Raw genomic sequence first — 21,177 nt, 5'->3', positions numbered from 1 at the left:
AAACCTTTTAAAATATACTTAAACAGGATAGAAATACATCTGCTGAGAAACACATTAGTCTTAAAAATTCAAGGTAACTTTGAAGTAAACAATGATATGCACATAACATTGCCTCAATTTCACCCAGGTTTATTAACCATTTTATTAAGCCTGAATTTGTTACAAAGCAGTAATTCAACCTATTACATATATTAAAAAAAAACCACAGCATATGTTCAGATTAACAGTAATTACTATGGATATTTAGGGAAAAGACAGTGTCAGAGACAAGCACTTAAATATTCATAAGAAAAAAAATCATGATTCATATAAAAAAAATTATATATCACCGTTTTCCACAAAAATAAAACAATGCTTTCTTTCACTTCCAAAACATTCTAACCAATAAAATGATGGTAAAGAAATTTCTATTAAGTGATTTTTCATTAAATCACAATTTAACAGTTTTCCCTAGAGCTAATCAGTACCAACTTTCCTCAGGATATTTAAATTATCAGTTTTGTTTGCTTTCTATATTTGTCAGCTAACCAATGAGATTGTTTATGTCTCTAGTTAACTAATACCAAACACGTGTCTTTGTACAAAAAGTCTCTTGATTAAAAATACACGTTTTCCCGGTCTTCAAGAAAAATATAAATAAAAAAGATATTAATGTGGTTAAATTTTAATACTATGGTTGCAGAAATAATGCATAGGATATAATACAGCAACAGACAGAGATACAACAAAACAAAATTTTCTACTGTCATAAAGAAAACCTAACAGAAATGTTTAGTAGAGTGTGATGGAAAAAGCACATGGCATATGCTTTACACACTACTCATTTTAGATCAAAAAACAGAACACTTACTAAGAAACTCACCAACTGTGTTTTTGCATACAATGTTACTTAAAATGAACAATTTCTTTATCCTGACAGTAACCTATTCAGGGTATCAGACTTACAGGTAAGGCTGCCCTTTCAAATTAAATAAACTATATTTAGGGTTTAATCTGCACCATCACATTTCTATGCTCTGATACAGTTAACACTCAAATCGTAACAGATAAATTTGTTAGTGTAGTTAGTCTCTTTTTTCAGTTGTGGAAATAATCTACAATAAGACGGACCATTGCCTTCTCCTACAGCAAAGAGCATACAACAAAACCACACTGATCTTGTAGAAGATAAGCTAAGTAAATCATGCCGTGATTGACATTCCATTCTTCTGTATGAGCAAATGTCGTAAGACACACACTATTTCAACAAGTTCAACAGAAAAAAAATTTAAAAATTATCTTCCAGTGTTTTTATTTGCCTATTCTCTGGACTACCCAGTCCTGCTGGCAGAGGGGACAGCGATTATTCTGTTTCACCCACAAGGACATGCAGCAATTGTGGAACGAATGATTGCATTCTCCCCAAACCACTGAAAGAGAAGAAAGAACATGTTCCAGTCACACTCAGCTGCCCAACCAACACCTACAGCAAGGTCCAAACTATCATTCTCAGATGTTTATAACCACTGCAAGCTTTAGAGACAAAAGTGGGTCATCGTTGATTTATCCACTGAGATTGGATTATTATGGTCATTCTGATGACAGTCCTATCATTAATCCTTGTACATACTTCCCATTACAGAAACAGAAAAGCATATATTCACACCTTCTTGTATAAAGTGACACAGTTTTGTGAATGTACAAACACATTTATCATTTCTGTCCAGGAAGTAAGTGCAACTATTTAAGTTCTTCACTTCACCTTCCCCAGTCCCAAAATACAACCAATGTACTACTATCACACAAAAGGCACATCACCAAATTACCATCTGAAATACAATGTTTAAACCTAAATATATGGTATCAAGGAGGCACATTTGACACAGTATATAGCTTCAAAACATGATCTTAGACCACAAGTTATTCATAGGCTATGCTTTTTTCAACACAACAAAAAGCGCTAGCTGTTACCCATCTACTCCTGAACAGTGTTATTTACTTTGCTTTCATTCCCTTACTAGTGCACACTTTCCTTTTTGGAATACAAGGGTGATGTAAATTAATGTGGTTTTTTTTCTCTCATTATCTTAAAACAGGACACTTAACAAGCCACTTAAGACACCTGGAACAAGAAATTCCTGTTCCAATTAAAACAATCATCAAAACCAAGAGTGGATTAAGTTTGAGACAAACTTCAAAACAAAAAGAACAAGGGCATGGAAAAGCTGGTTTAAAAGTTGTTAAAGGTTTAAAGCAAAATCTTTCAGTCAATTTTTACTATTTCAAATTTAAATATATCAGAATTAAGTTAAGATTTGCTTTTACGTACATTAGTAGGCAACTGAAAATATGTTTATGTTTAAACAGCATTATTGCAAACTCAAGTGATTCCACTTTTTCAAATGAAAAGTTAATAAACAAGCAATTGCTTCCATTATGTCTGAATTAAGAGTGGGAAAAATACCACTGTCTAACCCAGATACATTTATTTCAGAACAGAGGATTTTTATCGGTATTACCATTGTGTCATCTGGCATGCATCTTGGAAGGGGGGGGAAAAAAAAAAGGCAGCCTTTTCCTACCCACTTCAAAAGTGTACATCATGTTCTCCTCAACTATGCTCAGAGTGAGAGAAACTTAAACCTCTTAGCTGCATATGTTTTAACTGCAAATTTGAAACCGTTTTGTTCTACAGGATGTCTGAAGGGGAAACTAATTTTATTAGTACTCAAAAATAAAGCATAAATTATTACTAATGTAAAAAGATGACCCAATGTAGAATGAAACACCAGTTGACTTTCGAACATTAATAAAAATCAGTGTTCCCTTAAGCTTTAAAATGCACCCTACTGAGAGAAGTTTCAACTGAAAAACAAGCGAATGAAATCACTACATACCAACACAATCTTCTTGTTTGTTTTCAGCTTGACATCTAAGACAGGCATCTAAAAGTAAACAAGAACAAGACCCAATTTGATTCTCAGGATTCCATCTTAAGAACAGGTTTGTCAGAGGAAAATATAAACTCTAAAACCAATTTGCAAAGGTAGAAATACCAAGTTTTGATGTCTAGTTCAGCCCTTAACATGAAATAACATCATCTAAATTTTAACACCGTGCACATGATAATAAAATATATATCTGAAAGAGATCAGAAGGACTATAAACTGTCCTACAAGTGTTGTTTACTTTCCATTGCTTTGGTATTTTCATAACTTCTCCTGAAAAAAAGCCTTCTCTATTTTGTAGATATTACAACCAGCAGATTTGTGCCAAGGCACTCAGGCATATTAAGACCAGAGCCAGCACAACGCCAAACCCTAATTACAGGACTTTGTTTTTCAGATGTCAGCATCTCCTTTTAAGGAAATCATTCACAACTTTGATTTTTTTAGGCTGTACATCTCTCGCCACAACACCCAGCCCCTTCTACTTTTTTATATAGTAGTTTTCCTTACTAAGTACCTGCATGTAATTTTCATGTGTCACATACAGATGTAAACATATTGGTCAATTTGATAATGTAAATTAATAAACATATTTATCATCTGTATGCACTCCAGTCTGTGGCTATAGGACTGGATGGCAGGTTCAGGACTTCCAAAGAGAAGTGACAACTTCCTGGCTTAGTACCACGCCACACACGTACAGTGGAAAAATGCCTTTTTTTCTTTGCCCCCACATGGGCTGCCGTAGACGTATGTGCAAATAGCATGCACAACAGTGTTCAACTATTATGGAAGCAAACACATCTTTATCTCCTCCAAAGAAAAGGTAATAGTTTAAACAAAAGTGACCCATGAGTAGGACCTGGCCTACATGTCACTAGTTGGACAATTATTTTCTAGAAAACAGAAACATAGTATGCTACAGGAATTTAGATTTGATTATTTTTGCCTTCTTTGCCGGATACGGCCAGTACTTGGATTCATCTGCCCAGACATTCCTCATTTTCTCAGGTAATAAAAGCCAAAAGAGGACAGAAACTGAAACAGTATCTTCCTCACTGAGATTGAAGTAAGACACGTCAATGAAGTTTCCTGTTGTCTGTTCCTATAATTTCTATCTCCGCACCACTTAAGGGCCAAGCTGCAGGGAAGATTCAGGCAAACTCTTCAGCTTGTATCATGGTACATCAAAGTAAACTGATCCAGGATCACTCAACAGGCAGGGCAGTAAGCTGGGGCAGACCAGCAGCCACTCTTAAGGCAGCTTTCCTACCCCAGCCCTAGATTTGCAGTTACAGAGAAACAACACAAAGTGCCAAGGATAGAAATCACTGCGGCCATACCAAGGTAAGCGATCCCCACTCCTGCATCATAACCCTAAAGATGTCAGTCCGAGATGTTAAGCAAATTAAGTCAGTATGGCTGCAGTCCTGCCCTTCCCAGCCAACGTCTGCATTTCTGCTTCTTTCCCTTGTACCTCTGTGATCCTTGAAGACCACATTGGTTCAAGGAGTTAAACCAGTAGAAAATTAAGCCAGGTAACGCTTCCCTCCCTTGCAAAAATCAAGCAAACTTTCAACAAGTGCCAGTTTAAGTCTGGCACAGCCTCCCACCAAAGGTTACTGCCGACGCAGTGGCTCTACAGGAGCCAGAGCAGGTCTTGGCAGGGTCAACAAGAAATTGCTAAACTCAAGTCAGTAATGATCAAGTTTCACATTCTAACAACGTGGTTTGCTCTCAAAAAACAGTTACCAGATTCTTCTGCTAGTTTTAGATGAAAAGTACTCCCTGGGTCTAGTTATGAAAAATGAGAAGTTAACTTCTTTCTTTTATATACTTTTGTAAAAGCTCTGGGTAAGATTTTGTTCATTTAAGACTGGTTGTTGGTTTTTTTTTTTTATAGTGCCCTGTTAACAGGCTAGCCTGTGAACAGGGAAATATATTCTTAAAATTATGGCTTACATGGTAGATAAAGCCAATTTCATACTTCTAGGGTGGTGTCCATTCACCATATAAAAGCAGACAATCCTCAAAACATGCTTATGCAAATGGTGAATCTCCCACTGCTTCAGTCTGGGCTGCACGTCTTTTTCTTCTAGTACATCCCTTTACCTTTTCTGTTCCACAGAACATTCTCAGTAAAAACACGCCAGAGATGACAGCATTGTGTCTCCTTTCTGTTAAGCCAAAACCCGACTGGATTTGCAGTATCACGGTGCCTGGACCTACACAAGCAAGGTGCTGCGGCAGGAATCTTGGGTCATTTGTGCTGCCAGACTGTACCAAGCCCAACTGAGAGGTCTAATGCCTAGGGTGACTCAGCACAATAGTAAAAATTGGGTATAGGTACACAGTAGAGTTTAAGGAATTTTCAAAGACCCAAAACAAATATCACATTTGTAAAAGATATCAGAAAACAGTAATCACAGTACACGCTGAGGCTGCTTTCAATCTCCAGAGTTAAAACCCAGGTAAACTAACCCCTTTTCCATAGATTTTTAAGTACGTTCATGTGTGTTAAACTGCAACAGTAATTAGAAGGCTTGGACAAGTGTTAAAGACACTCTGGATTAACCGATTTGGAAAAAGAATTTTTATATACGTCCCCAACTGCTATAAAAAAACAACACAAAAAACCAAAAACACAAATAAAAAACTAAAAAACAAAATCAAGAGAACCCCTGACCCCCACAACAGCTGCAACACATCTAGCACTCGGGCCGGTTCAGCAGCAAGGCCCTGCTTGCGGAGCCTGCCAGCCGCCGAGAAACGGGCTCCACCAAGCAGCCGCCGCCGTTACCGGGGCCGCGGGGCCCGCTGCCCGCCTCCGGGCCCTGCCACAGGCCCGGCCGCCCGACGAGCGCCGCGGCCCTGGCCCCGGCGGGGGTGGCGCAGGGGGGCTGCCCGGGGCCGGCCAGGGGAGCCGCTCCCCCGGCAGGTGCGTGCAGCCCCACGGCCCAGGCCCAGGCTCGCCCAGGGCCGCAGGGCCCCCCTCCTCCTGCTCCTGAGGAGAAGGCGCGGAGAAGGAAGAGGCGGCGCGGCGGGGGCAGCCCCCTCCCGCCGGAAACCGCGTCTCCCTCCCCGCCCGCCGTGCGAGGGGAGGGCGCGGCGGCCACCTCCGGCCCGCGAGTCGCTGCAGCGCCGGCGCCCCCTGCCCTGCGGCGCGGGCGGCGGCCATGGCGGCCGGTGGCGGCCGGGGCCTGGCGGCCGGCGCTTACCCATGACCTGCACACGGCAAATGGCGCAGGTGTCGCACTCCACATCCCAGCTCCACATGGCCACCGCGTTCCACTTCTTCAGCGAGAACATCTTGTCGGGGGCGCCCGCCTTGGAGCCCGCGGAGCCCGTGTGCGAGTGGGGGGCGCCCGGCTCGTCCCCGTCCTCCACATCGGCCATGGCGGAGGGGCGGGGAGGCGGCGCCTGGCGGGGCGGCAGCGCCACCCGGCGCCGGCAGTAGGCCTGGCCCGGCCCCGCGGCAGGCCGCAGGGGGCGCGGGGAGCCGGCGGTGGGGCCCGCCCGCCGTCGCGGTACCTCATCGCTTCGGCAGTGAGGCGGCACACACGCCCCGGGGAAGGGGCCGCAGAGGGCGGCAGCCAGCCCCTGCCCCCCAGCTGCCACTGGGGGAGCAGCGGCCCCGCGCACGGCGGCACACCAGCAGCTCTGCCCGGGGCCCCGAGACCCGGGCCACCGGGTCAGCCGGCGGCGGCAGCCGGGCCGGGCCCCGCCGCTGCGCCACCCGCTGAGCCGCTCCCCCGGCCGCCCCCCGCCCCCCGGGCCGCCAGCAGCAGCGTTATCCACCGACATGAACTTGGGACATTCCTCAGCGTTCAATCCCTGTTATTTTTGTTTTTCATTGTTCCTGTATTTCACTGTGTACACACCAGAAAAATGCCTCTTGAATTCCTCCTTCTGAAAATACCACAAATACCTTGCAGTCAAAGTTCTCAGTCTCCAGTATCTGAAAGCCAAGTCCTGTTAAGAGAGCAGTCATCCTTCATGGAAATGGTCAGTTAAATAGGGCAGCTTTGTCTGAGTGGGATAAATTGCCAAATAAATGGAGACTATCAGCTTGAATTTGCAAGGAGACAAAAAAAAAAAAGTCAGCAGAAAATAGATGTTGTGAAGCACTAGGGAACTAAAAATTTGCTAAACGGCAATTTGTGAAGTGGCTGTATTAAAATATTTACCTATACAACTACATACATCTTAAAAAAATGGAGCTTCAATGTGTGGATAAGAACAAAGCTAATTAATGTACATCATTATATTAAAAAATAATAGAAACTTGCTTTTCTTTTCTTATCTTTACCCCCCAAAAAGTATGCAAAATTGACTTTTCCAAGACAGTGCCGTCTCTTTAAGCCTAATTTAAGGTAAATTATTTTTAATTTTATTTTTTTAAAAATTTTTATTTAGAAATATATTTTATTTGTAAATGTGTAAAAACTTTAAATTATGTTGATGTTCATGTACAAATTAAACTTCAAAGAGACAATGTTCTATTTAAAGTTAGGACAAACAAATTAACTGAAGTAGTAAGAACGCAAGTTAGAAAGAGTCCACCTTTCTTTTCCTTTTCTCATGACTTACCAGTATTTCAGCTACACAAAAGCTCTCCTATCACACTGCCTAATTCATCAACTACATTCAGAGCACCCGATCGGGCCCAACAAACCATTTTCCTGCCAGCTTTAGATACATAAACATCACTTTTTTTTGTACATAGCCTAGGACATTTCTACGGAGGTATACCCCAAAACATGAACATATCCCATCAAATACCTCGAACAGGAAGGATCAACAAAAAGACGTTACAGACATGCAGGGACCATACTGGCTCACCTTAGCTTATCCACAAAGCAAAAAGCTGAAGGCAAAAGTCTCCTCTAGCCCTGAATCTGACCCTTGTGCATGCATACACACAACCTTTTAGTTTTTGATTAGTTCTTTGTGATTTATCAAGTCTCTGACCACACTGCAAAAGTCTCAGTATGTCCAGATTGGGTTTTGGTGGTTGGGCTGAACTTACACCATTAGCTTGCAAAGCCAGATGACGCCAATCACATTTATATTGCTGGTTGAGGCAAGATCTGAAGTGTGAGCCAGCTCCCACCTGTACTGTAGAAAAATCAGTGGATTCTCTATTTATTAACCCACTATTAGAACCAGAGTACTTATTTTCACTGTTCTATACTAGTACCGGTCCAGTTCTGGATCTACGTCAGACTGTGATGCTAAGCTTTAAAAACTAGACTGAGTCACTGCTTACTCACTTGAAAAATTGTTTCTCCCACTACCATTTTAAAAAGATAGTATCTGTGCTCAGCAGAAATGCTGCTGACTTGAGGTCTCAAAATATTAACTTGTTTTGCCAACTCTCCTGCAGTAACAGTTGCTGCTGGTTGTCACAGCTGGGTTACATATGATTATAAAGGCACAGGAACAGTGATGTGTAAGAATATCATAAATAAGAGTACAGAGTAAAAAAAAAAAAAGAGGTATTTTAAAGGAAATGACAGGCAGAGACAGAAATTTCATTTCTTAATCCCCTTTTGCCATTCAAAATACCATTCCATCCAGAAATGTAGTTTTTCTTATAAAAGAAAGAACTATAATTTATCTCTGTGTAATTTAGCTCTTAGATGCTAACAACAAGAAAGGAATATGCACAAAAATAATGTGAATTTTAAAATTAATTGGGGAAAAAGCATTTTTGGATAACTTGAATGTTGTGATCCCTGATCAATCCAAGATTTTCTTATTGGAGAACTAGAGAATCTTTATTTGTAGCACTCTAAATAAAGTTCCTTACCTTCAGTTACGCTGATTATAAACAATGTTAAAACTCACGCTGGTTTGATGCTCCAAACAAACTTATTTTCTGCTTGCCTAGTATAGCAGGCAACAGAATTCAAGTTGCTGAGAAGGAAAGCAGCTCCAAGTCATCCTGTGGACTGTGTATCATCTCTGAACCAATTATTGTTAGCATAGCAAACGAGTACACAGTGCCACCATCCAGCTTTGAAAGTGCTATGGAGTAATACAAAGTGTGAAGACAAATAAAAACTTTTCATATGTAATCGCACTTTTAAAACCAGGGAAGATTTTGTGCAAGATTAAGAGTGCATTTATGTATTTTTAAAGCATTTTTTATGTTTAAACAGGACACCTAGTTGGTGCCAAATTGACATTCCTTATTGTCCTACTTTCAGCTGGGATAGAGTTAATTTTCTTAGTAGCTGGTACAGTGCTGTGTTTTGGATTTAGTATGAGAACAATGTTGATAACACACTGATGTTTTAGTTGTTGCTAAGTAATGCTTACTCTAAAATCAAGGACTTTTCAATTTCCCATGCTCTACCAGTGAGGAGGCACACAAGAATCTGGGAGGGAGCACAGCCAGGACAGCTGACCCAAAGTAGCCAAAGGGATATTCTGTACCATAGCATGTCAGGCTCTGTACATAAAAAGGGGGGAGTTGGCTGGGGGCCACTGATTGCTGCTCAGGGACTGGCTGGGTACTGGTCAGCAGATGGCAAGCAATTGTATCATGCATCACTTGTTTTTTGTTAGGTCCCATCCCCCCTGCGTGTGCCCACCCCCCCACCCCCCCGAGTTTTAATACCCTTTCTCTTCCTTTTTCCTTAGAATTGTTATTTTTATTCTATTTTACTTTATTTCATTTATTACATTATTTTTAGCTCAACCCATGAGTTTTATCTTTTCCTGATTCTCCTCCCCATCCCACCTGGGCAGGGGGAGTAAGCAGCTGCACAGAACTTCGTTGCCATCTGTGGTTAAACTCATGAAGGATGTTCTCTAAATACAGAGTATTAACGAGCAGTTCAGTGCAAATTTCTCCAGCTGCGAATCACAGCTTCACCTGAATGGACTAGACTGCCCTCACTAAGGGGAGAGGATGACTAAATCCTCCTGGAATTCCAACTCTCCACATTTCCCAGGACTGCTGACAGAGTAAATCACACATTGTGGCAATGGCTTACATGCTGTGCACCTTGGCCACAAAAATTTGGCCTTTGATACTGAAGTAAAAATAGTTCAATCATATCAATACTAAAGATCTTCTGTTTCTACATTAATCAACTATCTGTTCAGAAGGACCTATCATTTACTTGGTAACACTATTAAACAACATGTGAATAAAACCTTCTGTGCTTACCTCAAGCTGATACACACTTCTCTCAATCCACACTGTCCAATTCCGAAACTGGCACAAGCCCACCATGGAAAGAACAACTGCTATTTTCATGTCGCTGAATCTCTGGTTTAGCCAGAAGCAAGAGATGTATAAACTCAGAAAACCTACCATATGTAGCTGGTCTGATACTCAAGCTACTGCAATCATTATGGTAATATAGCAGCGTGTGATGGTAACATGGACTACAGCACACACACTAAAACCCCCTGATTACTCTGTCTCCCAGTCAGACACATTACAATAAAACAAAACTGAAATTAAAAGATTTAGATGCAAAATTGCTTGTTTTACCTAAGTATGTATCTTACCAATGGGCCCCTCTCAACAGGTTCTCAACAGCTGTCAGAGAAAATTTGAAAAGATCAGTGATACAAAGTTGAAGTAACTACTTTCTAGGCATAAATTTGTCATTAACCTTGAAAATTCAGTTATTCGTAACTCATCATAGTCTTTTCTCTCTCTCTCTTTTTTTTTTTTTAAGCCGTCATGGCACATCTGAATCTAAATTACTGGGACTAGGTATAATCCACAACAGTTTAAAATTAAAACTGTTTTCATAAAACTTGAAAAGAAAATGTATGCATAATTTTCCTTTGATAATACACTGTATTCTTATACCTTTTGCATGGATGTTTAAATTTTGAATATATCTGTTCCTGAAGTAAAAAAATTCTGAAATTCAAGCACATTTAATTTATGCCTCCAGAGATTAAAAAAAAGCCTGTTGTAGTAACTAAAAAAAACATTTACACAATTTGCCTTGTTACCTCCAATTTTTCTTAGCAGGGATTAGATGGAAACGATGCAATTCTCCTTTTCAGTTCTAAGAGCTCATAAGAGCAAACTATTACTATAATTAAGTTTGGGTGATGTCAAAATTTTGTTTGGTCAAAACTTTGTCAAAAGTTTGGGTGATGTCACACATTTGCTGTACACTTTGCAAATGCAAATTATAAAACACACATTTCAATAATTTAGCAATGATAATTTTAACCTGTAACTGTTACTTGAACTTATTTGCTTCATGATGCTGTAAAGCAGTTTTTCCTGCACAGCTGGGAGATGGGCAGCAAAACAAGGGGCTCAAGTATATAGGAACTGCTCTGGATGCCTGTGGATTGAAATAAGTCAGTAAAATATCAAACATGGTCATTAAAAAAATTACAATCCCTTCTTTTAGCCTCCCCTCCTCCTCTCCTCATGAAAGAGGCCATCAGGCATAACCAGCTCCTTTGCAAAGCATGTCAGTTCAAATGAGATGCAGTTCTGAATTTATTCCAAAAGACTGGGGTATTCTTTGACAGAAGAGAGAATGCTTATGTCAAACACTGTTTTCAGTATTTGGATGAAAGAGGCGTTTTGAAAACTAGGTTTTTCAAAAAAGAAAGAAGGTAACTTTTGATTTGGTATACCCTTGGCTTGCTTTGTCTTTCTACTCCTAAAAATAAAACCTGCATTTTTACAGTGCAATGCCAGAACTTACATTAGCAGTGTAAGTTGTAGAGCAAAGATGATACAGGTACCTTTAAGTCTGTCCATATTGCTTTATAGAAAATCAAATCACAGTTTCCAAACGAATGACTATTTTATCACCTAAAGAGCTGTATAAAAAATTTCAAGCTGTTTTCGAGAAGTATTGTCCTGGCACTCTAGAACACGTGTCCCCTACAGCCACACAATGACATTAAGGAGGTCACATGTGGGAGAGTGGCATAAAGTATTACAGCTCTTTCAGTGAGCTTTCCCTATGTACTTTGACACTTTTTAACTGTAAATAAAAACCTAATTATTTCCGAATGGGCAGGGGAAGACTGCATTTGCTTATCTCATTCAGACTTTACCGAAAATGTTCCAATTTGAGTATCTAAATATAGGAACTTGAACCAAGCTCCTTTCAGCCCATCAAGTGATTGCTCAGCTAGGATTATAGCTTCTCAGCCAACTGCGTGCTATGGAATGGGAAAAAATCAAACTTGTTTGGCAACTGCAAATAGGGATGTATATAATAGTAGGTATCCAAATTTGGAATATTTTTTTATATTACACAATTTATAATAAATTAAATTTCTGCAATAGTTTCATAGTAAGGATGTAGTGTAATTCATCAAGGACTGACTCTGGATTCTGATTGCCTTCATGTCAAATAATATGCATTCAAAGCTTCAAGTATTTGACACCCAACTTACACCATTGCCATCAGAGTTTTCTTTTCACACTCCTAATCCCATTTCAAATAAATATACAGATTCATCTTCACCTTATAAAAACATCTTCATTCTCTATGTACCTTTTCAAACTCTGAATATTGCACAGACAGTAGTTTGGAAGCATGTGCAATGCCTTTCATAGATTTCCACAAATCTTTTGAAAATGGAGGTATCTGGAAATGACCTGACTTTTGTTCTTTTTTTCCTTTCTTCCTTCCTCTTACAATTTAAGAGATTTTTGTTGTTTTTTCCACAGCTTGCTTACTCTGAAACAGAATAGAATATTATTTTTACTAATAACAGAACTGTTATGGAAACGTCAATTTTATGATAATGCAAAGAACAGTTATGTAAGTACGTGTGTATCTTGGCCAGCTAATGCACGTGCAGGATTGTATTACCACACTTAACTGTTTGTTCTGTCAATAGACTTGAGTCTTAAGTACTGTGTCAATTCATCTGCCAAAGAAAAGAATTAAAGTATAGTTCTGTGCCAAAACTATACCTTAAACTCTACGTATACCTCTCTGCTGTTTTACCAGCATGAATATGCGAAACAGGGATATTAATGGCCAGGGCTACTAATACCATCGTGGTTATAGCAGAGACCTTGACAAGGGCAGACAGTGGAGCTGCAATAACGGAAGACAGCCCAGGAAATTAGCACTGTATCAGCACACTAGCTATCCCCCGTGACAAAACTACTCTAGTAGTTCTTAAGGTTTTACTGAAGCTGCCTGATGCAATTGCCAAAACAGAAAATAGACTTCAGTGTTACTATATACAGTTTCTGTGAAAGAAAAGCATGAAGCAGGCATCCAGAAACCAAAAGAGAAACCAAAATATGAATTTGGGAAACAACTGCATTTGTGGAATAAATTGCATACCACTTTTACACTGAGAGGATGCCACTGGAAGGGAGACTGGAAGGGGAGGTGGGGAATCACATAAATGTATTGCTACCCAGAGTAGCAAATGCAGTTTAACTAAATGTACATCCCTACCATATTCCCTATGTTGCCACATCGATATGTGATTTGGCATGAACTTGAAACTCCAGAAGTGAGTTCAAAGTCAGAAAAGTACCAGTAATTCAGATTCTTAAATGCATCGTGCATTAAGCAAAACAAATGGACCTCATGACACCTAATATATAGAAGGGAAATCCTTAAAGAGGCTTTAGAAAAAAACCCCACTATTGATCACTTTTGCATGGAAACCTCTCTGCTTTAATGGGCAAGCCCTGTCTCACAAGAGACTAAGTAGGTCCTGACTCTGCCGAGATGCTACAAGTCTAAACCCTTGGGACTTCTTCATTCCTCATACAACACCCCAGCTTACACACCATTCCTTCTGAAGCACAGATTTAAAGCCAGTGACACAAAAACCCCAGACTACTTTATCAAATTCTATACTAGGTTCTTGCTTGCCAGTTGTTCTACTCTGGAGTAAATCTCAGCTATTACCATTGTCCCTGGACAGTGTGGATTTTCAAGTCAGAAGCTTGTCTCATATTCCATTTATTAATTTTTTAAAAATTAACTGTGAAGACAAAATTACGCGTATTTTAACTGAGATTAGCTGTTTAAGAATGAAACTGCATTCTGAACTGAAAACTGAAAACCAAGTTACATTGTTTTGTTGTTATGAGGCAGCATACCCCCCCCTTTTGAAATATTGACACTTCCTATAGATCCATGAGGTAGTGCAGTTTGCCTTAATATTTTTGACATCCCACCAATAAATACCTGGATTCTGCCTAGTATCATGATAGACCCCATAAGCCACTGTTAGCAAATTCTGCCCTCCAATCCAAAAAAGACCCCCACAACAATCCCCACAAAAACCCCAAACGTCCCCACACACCCTCCCCCAAAAACACCAGCAAAAGATGCCACACAGAAACTTGTCTTATGGAAACTCCCTTTATCACATGTCTAAATCACTGGAAGGTATTGCATGTGTGAAATTTATCCTCTCATCATTCACACTTGCAGACATTATATCCTGTGTACCATATCACTCAACACATTTTTTGACTTTGACCCACCTTCCTACTTTTAGATTTTGGCTAAGGCAGTACCAGAATATACACATATATGATTTGAATACATACACAAATAATTAAAAAAGCCAAAAACCAAAGCCACGTGAATGTCGTACCATAACAGAATGGTGTGACAGGGGAATATTCTTGACAGGAATCTGAATCAACTGCTCAGGAAGAAGCTAGGAGAATTATTTTGGCTGTTACAGAAGTCATTGTATGTTTTGTGTTTAAAAAAATTAGATCTTTTATGGAACTCTTCCAGCAGTACTGGAACTCATCCTCGATTTTTTTCATTTGTACAGCTTGATACTTTATTTAAAATCTCACATCTAGGACTAGGATTATTTCTGTTTCAATTTTAAGATACTTGTAAAATCAATCAGGTAATCTGTAACACGTTTGGTCTAATTTATACTAGGGTAAATTAGCAAGATTAGGAGAAAAGGTGAGAGATGGAAAGGTACAGGACTAAATACAATTTGTGAGGTAAGTTATAAGCTATACTGCATCATTATCAGATTGAGAAAAGGCTTGCACGATCCTCTCAGCTCACACTGTCACCCTCTGGAGCATGATTCTACATGATTAAAATGACCAAATATTAGACAATGCATTTTGCCTGCATCTGGCACCACTTAAATACTTTTTAGTTACAGAAACTACAGGGGGAGTGCTCCTTTCTCTTGGACTTCTTAAAATTTGCATTGCTATACAATACATAGCACCTTGACATCCCCCAGCATGGAAAAAAAAAAAAGTCTGAATTGTATATACTTGCCCTTTTTTCATTAAGTACTTTAAAGGTCTATGGATGAAAGATGCAAGATAAATTTCAGGTCTAAGCATTACTGTAGATAACTTTTTTTTTTTTTTTTTGGGGGGGGGGGGGGTAGTTTCCCTCTTACTATTTCTATCTCTGTCACCTCCTTTTTGCCATCTGATGAAGGCTTGTTTCTATATCACCTAGTAACAATGTCATGATGTCCAGGAAAAGCAAAGGCTGAGCAGACTAGGCTGAGCAGGCGGTGTTAAACCCTGTGGAGCTCCCACCCCTAAGCTTCTTAGCCGGCTACCAAAGTAACCCTTCAGGAGGCACAGTTCCTGCATGCTGATTGAGGAGGAAAACACTGTGCGAACACAAGCCTGGCTGGCTTTGAAGCCTTCTGTTGTTTTATATATATATATATATATATATACACACATACATACACACACACACTCATCCCTCAAGACATCATCTTCTCTTTCTGCTCCCTGACACAGTGGAGTTTGTCACTGAAACACCAACCTGGAGTACAGCCTGGGCTATCTTGCATTTTCTGAGAAACCAGAGCCGAAATCTTCTGGAATCATTATTTCAGAGGCACCAGGTAAGAGATTTTTATCTATAAGTCTTGAATGCAAGCCATACAGTAGGTTTACTTTAGCTGTTCTATGATTCTTTCAGCTTTTTTCCCTGTGTAGGAAGAATGACCAAAAATACAGGATAAAAATGGGGAACAACATCACAACCCCTTAAAGCAAACTAAGTTGTCTGATTGGATTTTTTTAAAAAAACAATCACACAACAGATGTTTCTAAAATGAGAATAAATATTATATCTTTTTTTTGTTAAACTGTTAACTAGACTTTATATAAAACTGCCACAGCATTGGCAAAAGCAGTTATACCAAAAAAATTATGACCTCAGTTAAAAAGGCTTGGTCATACAACTTTATGGAACATTGTATTAAATAAGATTTATATATGCATCAGTTTTGTTATTTTCCATAAACATTTATTAATGTAAAGAATATTTTAGAAGCAACTCAGCTTCTAAAGGTTGTCTAATCACTTTTATTTAAAAAAAATTCTTACAAAGCGTATGCATTTCCCGAACACTGCAGCCACTGTATTTTTTAAAACCTTATTCTGATTGTAGAGCAACTGATTATCAAATTTTTGTCCCTGATTTAGTGACTTTTACAACTTCAATATTTTAAGTAATTTAGCTAAATTACAGTCATATTCCTGATCTGTATAGCTCTACTCTCAAACTCTGCATTTTTTTCTTTTCCAAACAGCTGCCTATGTTGCTCCTGAGATTCAGCAAAGTATTCCAGCAGCAGTCTCGTCACAACTGAACACTGTAACACTGATATAGTATCCTTACCGCTGTTAAAAGGATTTCTAGTTTATTTAAACTGCATAAATGATACAAACCTTGGTTACACATGCTTCTGTAACTACTTGTAAGAACCAAAATTAAATTGCATGTATTTGTCTATTCTACTGAATGTTGCTCTTATTTGTTAGTGTGAGCTGTTGCTTATTGGCCTCATTTTTATTCCACGTGCACGCTCTTTTAAAAACAATACTGAAACTGTCCTTGCCACATCTGAGTAAATGTGGCAAACTTTGTACTTTGAAATACATACAAATGAACAGAAATTAAAGATAATGCCTTGTAAACACTTAGTTTCCCATATATTATTCATTATGTTTATTGTATATATAGTCTATAGTTAAGACAATATGAAAATAAGTATATATGCTCACCTATATATACATGCTGGAAGTATGCATTTCCTTGCCAGTTACCTGCCTGTATGATGGGGGACAATGATGTAGGGAACTGTGTGAGAAACCAGCAGTTTCTCTACATCTCACTGATTTTCAAGGAATCCAGAGTCCTAGGAAGAACCTTCTAGCTACCGAGGCCTTATGCACCTATGATTGCTAGCCTAGTCCAGAACCTGAAAGTGTCATCAGCACAGAAGATACAGATCTTAAATGGGAATGCCCTTTTCATGGTTTAGAGAAAACTCATCTTAATGGAACAGTTAGAGAAAGTAGCATATTAGCAGTGAAAAGAATAATCACTCCGCTATAATCATCACAGAATTGTTAAAGAAAATATTTCATGTCCACAGAAAAAATTCCTCCTATACTTCGCATTTCATCTTGAACTTCCTCTGCTTTCTGCAAATGTATGTAGTGACCACTCAGACTGGGCCTTAATACAGCTTACCTCTGAATTAATCAGAATTAATTCCATAATGGATGTAAGGCTGCACTGGAACTCCTAACAGGAGCTTCCATACCAGCAATTAAGGACAACAGGACAGCTCTCTGTACAAGGAAACAAAAATCTCAAGAGATTAAAAACACATTTGTAAAAAAGTATCTTACAAAAAAGGCCCATAAGCACTGGCCCATAAGCTCTCCCACTAAATCAAGGAGAGCAAGTAGCAAAAAAAGTGACCAGGTTACATAAAAAGCAAGATTGAGAAAAGTAAAGACAATTTTTTTTTTTTTTTTAAGGTAATATATTTTAAATAGATCTGACAAATCACATAGCTGATACTGGTACACAGGATAGGTAATGAAAGACAAATCACTAAGCAAGAAAAAGATTAGTCACACAACACTAACATAGTATTAGATATGCTTCAATACATCAGACTAGTCGTTGCAAACATTTAAAAAAAAAGTCAAATTACTAAAGCTTCTATGCACACTGTTTTGCTAGATGATTAACTATCACTTCTCTCTCCAAACACCAATCTTAGTTAGAATGCAACAATGCTGTAGGTGGCCACACGAGATCACTTAACTTAATTTTGGGGTTTTCTCCTGTCAACTAGATTAATCTCTTTATACCCAACTCCTGTACGTCAACCCCTACATTCAGTCTTCAGATAAATGCTACCATTTAAAAAAAGCCAGGCCTCACAACACAGCAAATCTCAAGTTTGTTGTAATTTATTTGTGAGTTATTCTCAAGCAATGTTACAAAACATTTTAATGTCTTGATAAGAAAATAAAATTTAAATAAAAATACATTCAACAATACATCATCATAATACAAATCAAAACTAATGATAATTTACAATCCTAACAGAACTATTACTGAATAACATCATCTTTCTAGACTAATCAAAATGAAGGCAAATTTATTAATTATCCTACTTGTACCTAATTAAATTCTAGAACATCTACTGCATTTTAAAACATTATAAAATGAAAAATCAAATCATAATGGTCACAGATATTCAATGGCCTTTGTTTTTTTCCTAGATATTCCAGTACCAAAGCAAAAAAGTGCATATTTTTTAAAAAAAATGTTGCAAGAGTATACATTTTTTATAAATTTGACTTTGAAAACAACAGAAAAATGGCTCCAAGGAACAGACACTTCGCCACAAGGTTAATCCATATACAGCAAAACCTAACTTTGACACTCAACCACATTCAACTTGGTTTAATGGCAACTTTTTATTAATGGCTATTAATCAGACCCAGTTTACCTTGGCAAAACATATTTTTTGGCATTACCATAGTCCCTCCCCCACCCCCAACTTCAACTGTTGGCAAACAGAAGTCCCTCAGAATACATCAAATGTGTAAAAAAGGAAAAGGCAAAAATGGTTGAGGTGATTCAATGATTGTGACATCGCAGATACTAGTATGGAATCACAAATATTCTGAAATTGTTTGTCTGCTATTAAAACCAAATAATTATTCTAAGACGTTACATTCACTCCAATAGAGATTTCAGTCCTGTCTTGCCAACTTGCTTCTGTTACAAAAAGCCTCCCTACAACAGTATAGTAAGTATATAGTAATTTAAACAGCTTACAGCTTCAAGCATTATGGATTTCTATTCAATTTGTAAGTTACATTCCTAATTAGTTTGGCCAAATCATGATTGTAAAAAACCAAAACAAACAAAACCCACCAGAACCAAAAAAACCCCGCACCCACAAAAAGCATCCAACAAAACAACGAAGACCTCATAGCAAATGCTTCAAAAATAAAAGTACCACATAAAGTTATTATTAAAAATAGTATTCCAAGGAGTACCATTGTATTTAATACTGATGAAGCAAAGTTGCCACAGTAATACCTTTGCTTCTTCCTGGTTATATACATTATGTTCTTTCAGCATAAACTTAACTTCTCAGATGAAGTGAGCAAAAATTAATCTTACTGAAGTCAAGAATGCCAGTTTAAAATTGTGTTAAGTGGCAAATACGAATCCATATAACTAAACATATAAAAATATTCACTGAAGCATTGCTTAAAGACAAAACAATGTTGATCATTCAACTGATCATAACAAGCAGATACTACAAAGTATCTAAAAATAATCTGGGATAGTCCAGATATCTAAAGTGCTTTGAGTGATTATAATAGAGATTATTTATTAGATTTGTAGTCAAAAGGTGAGCTGGACCTAGGTTTCTTTTTTTTTTTTATAAAAAAAGAAAAAAATCATACATGGGATGATGTATATTAATCAGTACTTAACCACAATCTGTTCACATTTAAATTTTTCTATCTGTAGGCAAACTTATTTAAAAAGAATGTTGCTACCCTGCATTTCTTTTTAGATTAAGAAAAAATATGTACCTTAAAAAATCCTAAAGAAAATAGATAGTGGTCTAATGTCACTCCATATATTACTCACCCCAAATGTAAACAAGAGGTACAACATAAGTTCCCTGATCTCTTCTTTAGTACTTAAAAACATAACTAAAACTGCTATCTCCTGTCCAAATTAATTGCAGCATACTGCATGATTTCATAAGACTTCAGCTGTAGATAAATCAAGTCCTGACAACACCTAACACAAGGAAAAAAAAAAGTCAAATTAATTGAGTGTGAAGCTTCAGATCTTTTCCATGTCATAGTATCTTGGGATTGCTATTTCAAGATCTGTATCAGCAGGGCAGGCACTCATAGTAAACTCATGCAAGTTTGCAGTGTATGTACTGAGAGATGTAATCCAACCAACAAATGCTGTGTGGATTTTCTTCCATTAAAAAGCTTATTTGTTTACAAAGTTCTTTCCAATAAGACAACAATGGCAAAACAACATTTAGATTTATTCACACCTGCTACTTCAAGAACCTTGTACTTCCAAGTTCTTTAGCAAAACGAGAATAAACCTTAAGACCAGATTTCCAAGTCTGTATTTTTCTATTAAATATTAAATAGATTGTCAACACAACTAGCATTTATGTTCATTCTTAAATACTTTGTAAAAATGCATATAACTAATTTTCAAAAAAACAATAAACATCCAGAAACAACATAGAAACCCAAAACATCCAGAACATTTCCAGTTTCTTTTTTCATCCAAGTGTGCCAGTTTGTTTGGGTTAGGAAACTTTTCCAACAATTGGATTTTCTCTGGAAAAAATAAAATATTGTATGTAAATATTTAAGGTTCACATTTGCTTTCTAGTTCTCATCACACAATTTTAATTTACTATGCAAAACTATTTTTTGCATAAGGACCCAAAACTTTAAAAATTCTTTTATTTTCCATTCTGCTAGTAACCTTGCAGTATAGATAGCGTATCTTACACACCGTACTTCAAATTTTTTGGGACTACTGTCAAGAAACATACTTAAGAACGCAAACATTTAATTGCATAAGGAAATAGCAAGATACATACAAAATAGAAGATTACACATATTCAGAGTACTTCCCCCTTCAGCTAGGTGTCACTAGTCTGTAACTCGCATTAAAAATTAAATTTAGGCTAAATTGTGCAGGTCATTTTGTGATGGGCCTAAAGTAAGATGTTTAACTAAGCAAAAAAATCTAAATGTTTACTACATGTAACAAATAGATTTGTCTATATTTCAAATGCTAACTAGAAGATCACCCATTTAATTTCTCCTGCATAAATCTTGCCATTTGCCAATTTGAGTTAAACACTAAACTAGGCAAACCAAATCAGGGTTTGAGAATTTTTTTTTTTCCCTGATCTATCAAGCCTT

The 21,177-nt window shown here is 38.0% G+C and overlaps 2 protein-coding genes and 2 long non-coding RNA genes across 7 annotated transcripts in view; 1 reads left to right on the top strand and 3 right to left on the bottom strand.

Annotated features, from left to right (window-relative positions):
- Positions 1-113: 113 nt before the first annotated feature.
- RNF7 (ring finger protein 7) lies at positions 114-6,564 on the bottom strand. 2 transcript variants are annotated; one of them, XM_055723572.1, is made up of 3 exons: positions 6,146-6,369; positions 2,877-2,924; positions 114-1,409 (listed from the first exon to the last, which is right to left on the bottom strand). In XM_055723572.1, exons 1-3 carry the CDS (start codon positions 6,321-6,323, stop codon positions 1,291-1,293), a joined length of 345 nt encoding a protein of 114 aa, XP_055579547.1. In that variant the 5' UTR covers positions 6,324-6,369; the 3' UTR covers positions 114-1,290. The 2 variants fall into 2 exon arrangements, with proteins under 2 accessions (XP_055579547.1, XP_055579548.1); XM_055723573.1 differs by having other exon boundaries at positions 1,353-1,409; positions 6,153-6,564.
- Positions 6,565-10,408: 3,844 nt separating this feature from the next.
- LOC129737079 (uncharacterized) lies at positions 10,409-15,815 on the bottom strand. The gene is made up of 2 exons (XR_008734509.1): positions 15,692-15,815; positions 10,409-12,619 (listed from the first exon to the last, which is right to left on the bottom strand). It is a non-coding gene; the product is annotated as an uncharacterized LOC129737079 (long non-coding RNA).
- LOC114017090 (uncharacterized) lies at positions 15,333-19,640 on the top strand. Its single transcript, XR_003561949.2, has 2 exons — positions 15,333-15,773; positions 16,467-19,640. It is a non-coding gene; the product is annotated as an uncharacterized LOC114017090 (long non-coding RNA).
- The window catches only part of RASA2 (RAS p21 protein activator 2), a 51,354-nt gene continuing 48,308 nt past the window's right edge, over positions 18,132-21,177 (bottom strand). For all 3 annotated transcript variants that reach the window (XM_055723989.1, XM_055723987.1, XM_055723988.1), the window contains one exon: positions 18,132-20,580. In XM_055723989.1, the coding sequence (XP_055579964.1) occupies positions 20,399-20,580 (182 nt within the window). In that variant the 3' untranslated portion in view covers positions 18,132-20,398. The remainder of the gene's footprint in view (positions 20,581-21,177) is intronic.

This window comes from Falco cherrug, chromosome 11, assembly GCF_023634085.1.
Source record: "Falco cherrug isolate bFalChe1 chromosome 11, bFalChe1.pri, whole genome shotgun sequence".
Classification (NCBI taxonomy): domain Eukaryota; kingdom Metazoa; phylum Chordata; class Aves; order Falconiformes; family Falconidae; genus Falco; species Falco cherrug.
Note: the sequence above shows the minus strand (reverse complement) of the source record. Positions and strands in the feature narration are given on the sequence as shown.

What these genes read in the sequence shown, in the direction of transcription:
- RNF7 (XM_055723572.1), bottom strand. Translation starts at nt 6,323, where the DNA reads ATGGCCGATGTGGAGGACGGGGACGAGCCGGGCGCCCCCCACTCGCAC. An exon ending in TTGCCGTGTGCAGGTCATGG is followed by an intron (nt 2,925 to 6,145) that starts GTAAGCGCCGGC and finishes GTTTACTTTTAG; the next exon opens with ATGCCTGTCTTAGATGTCAA. An exon ending in CAAACAAGAAGATTGTGTTG is followed by an intron (nt 1,410 to 2,876) that starts GTATGTAGTGAT and finishes CTTCTCTTTCAG; the next exon opens with TGGTTTGGGGAGAATGCAAT.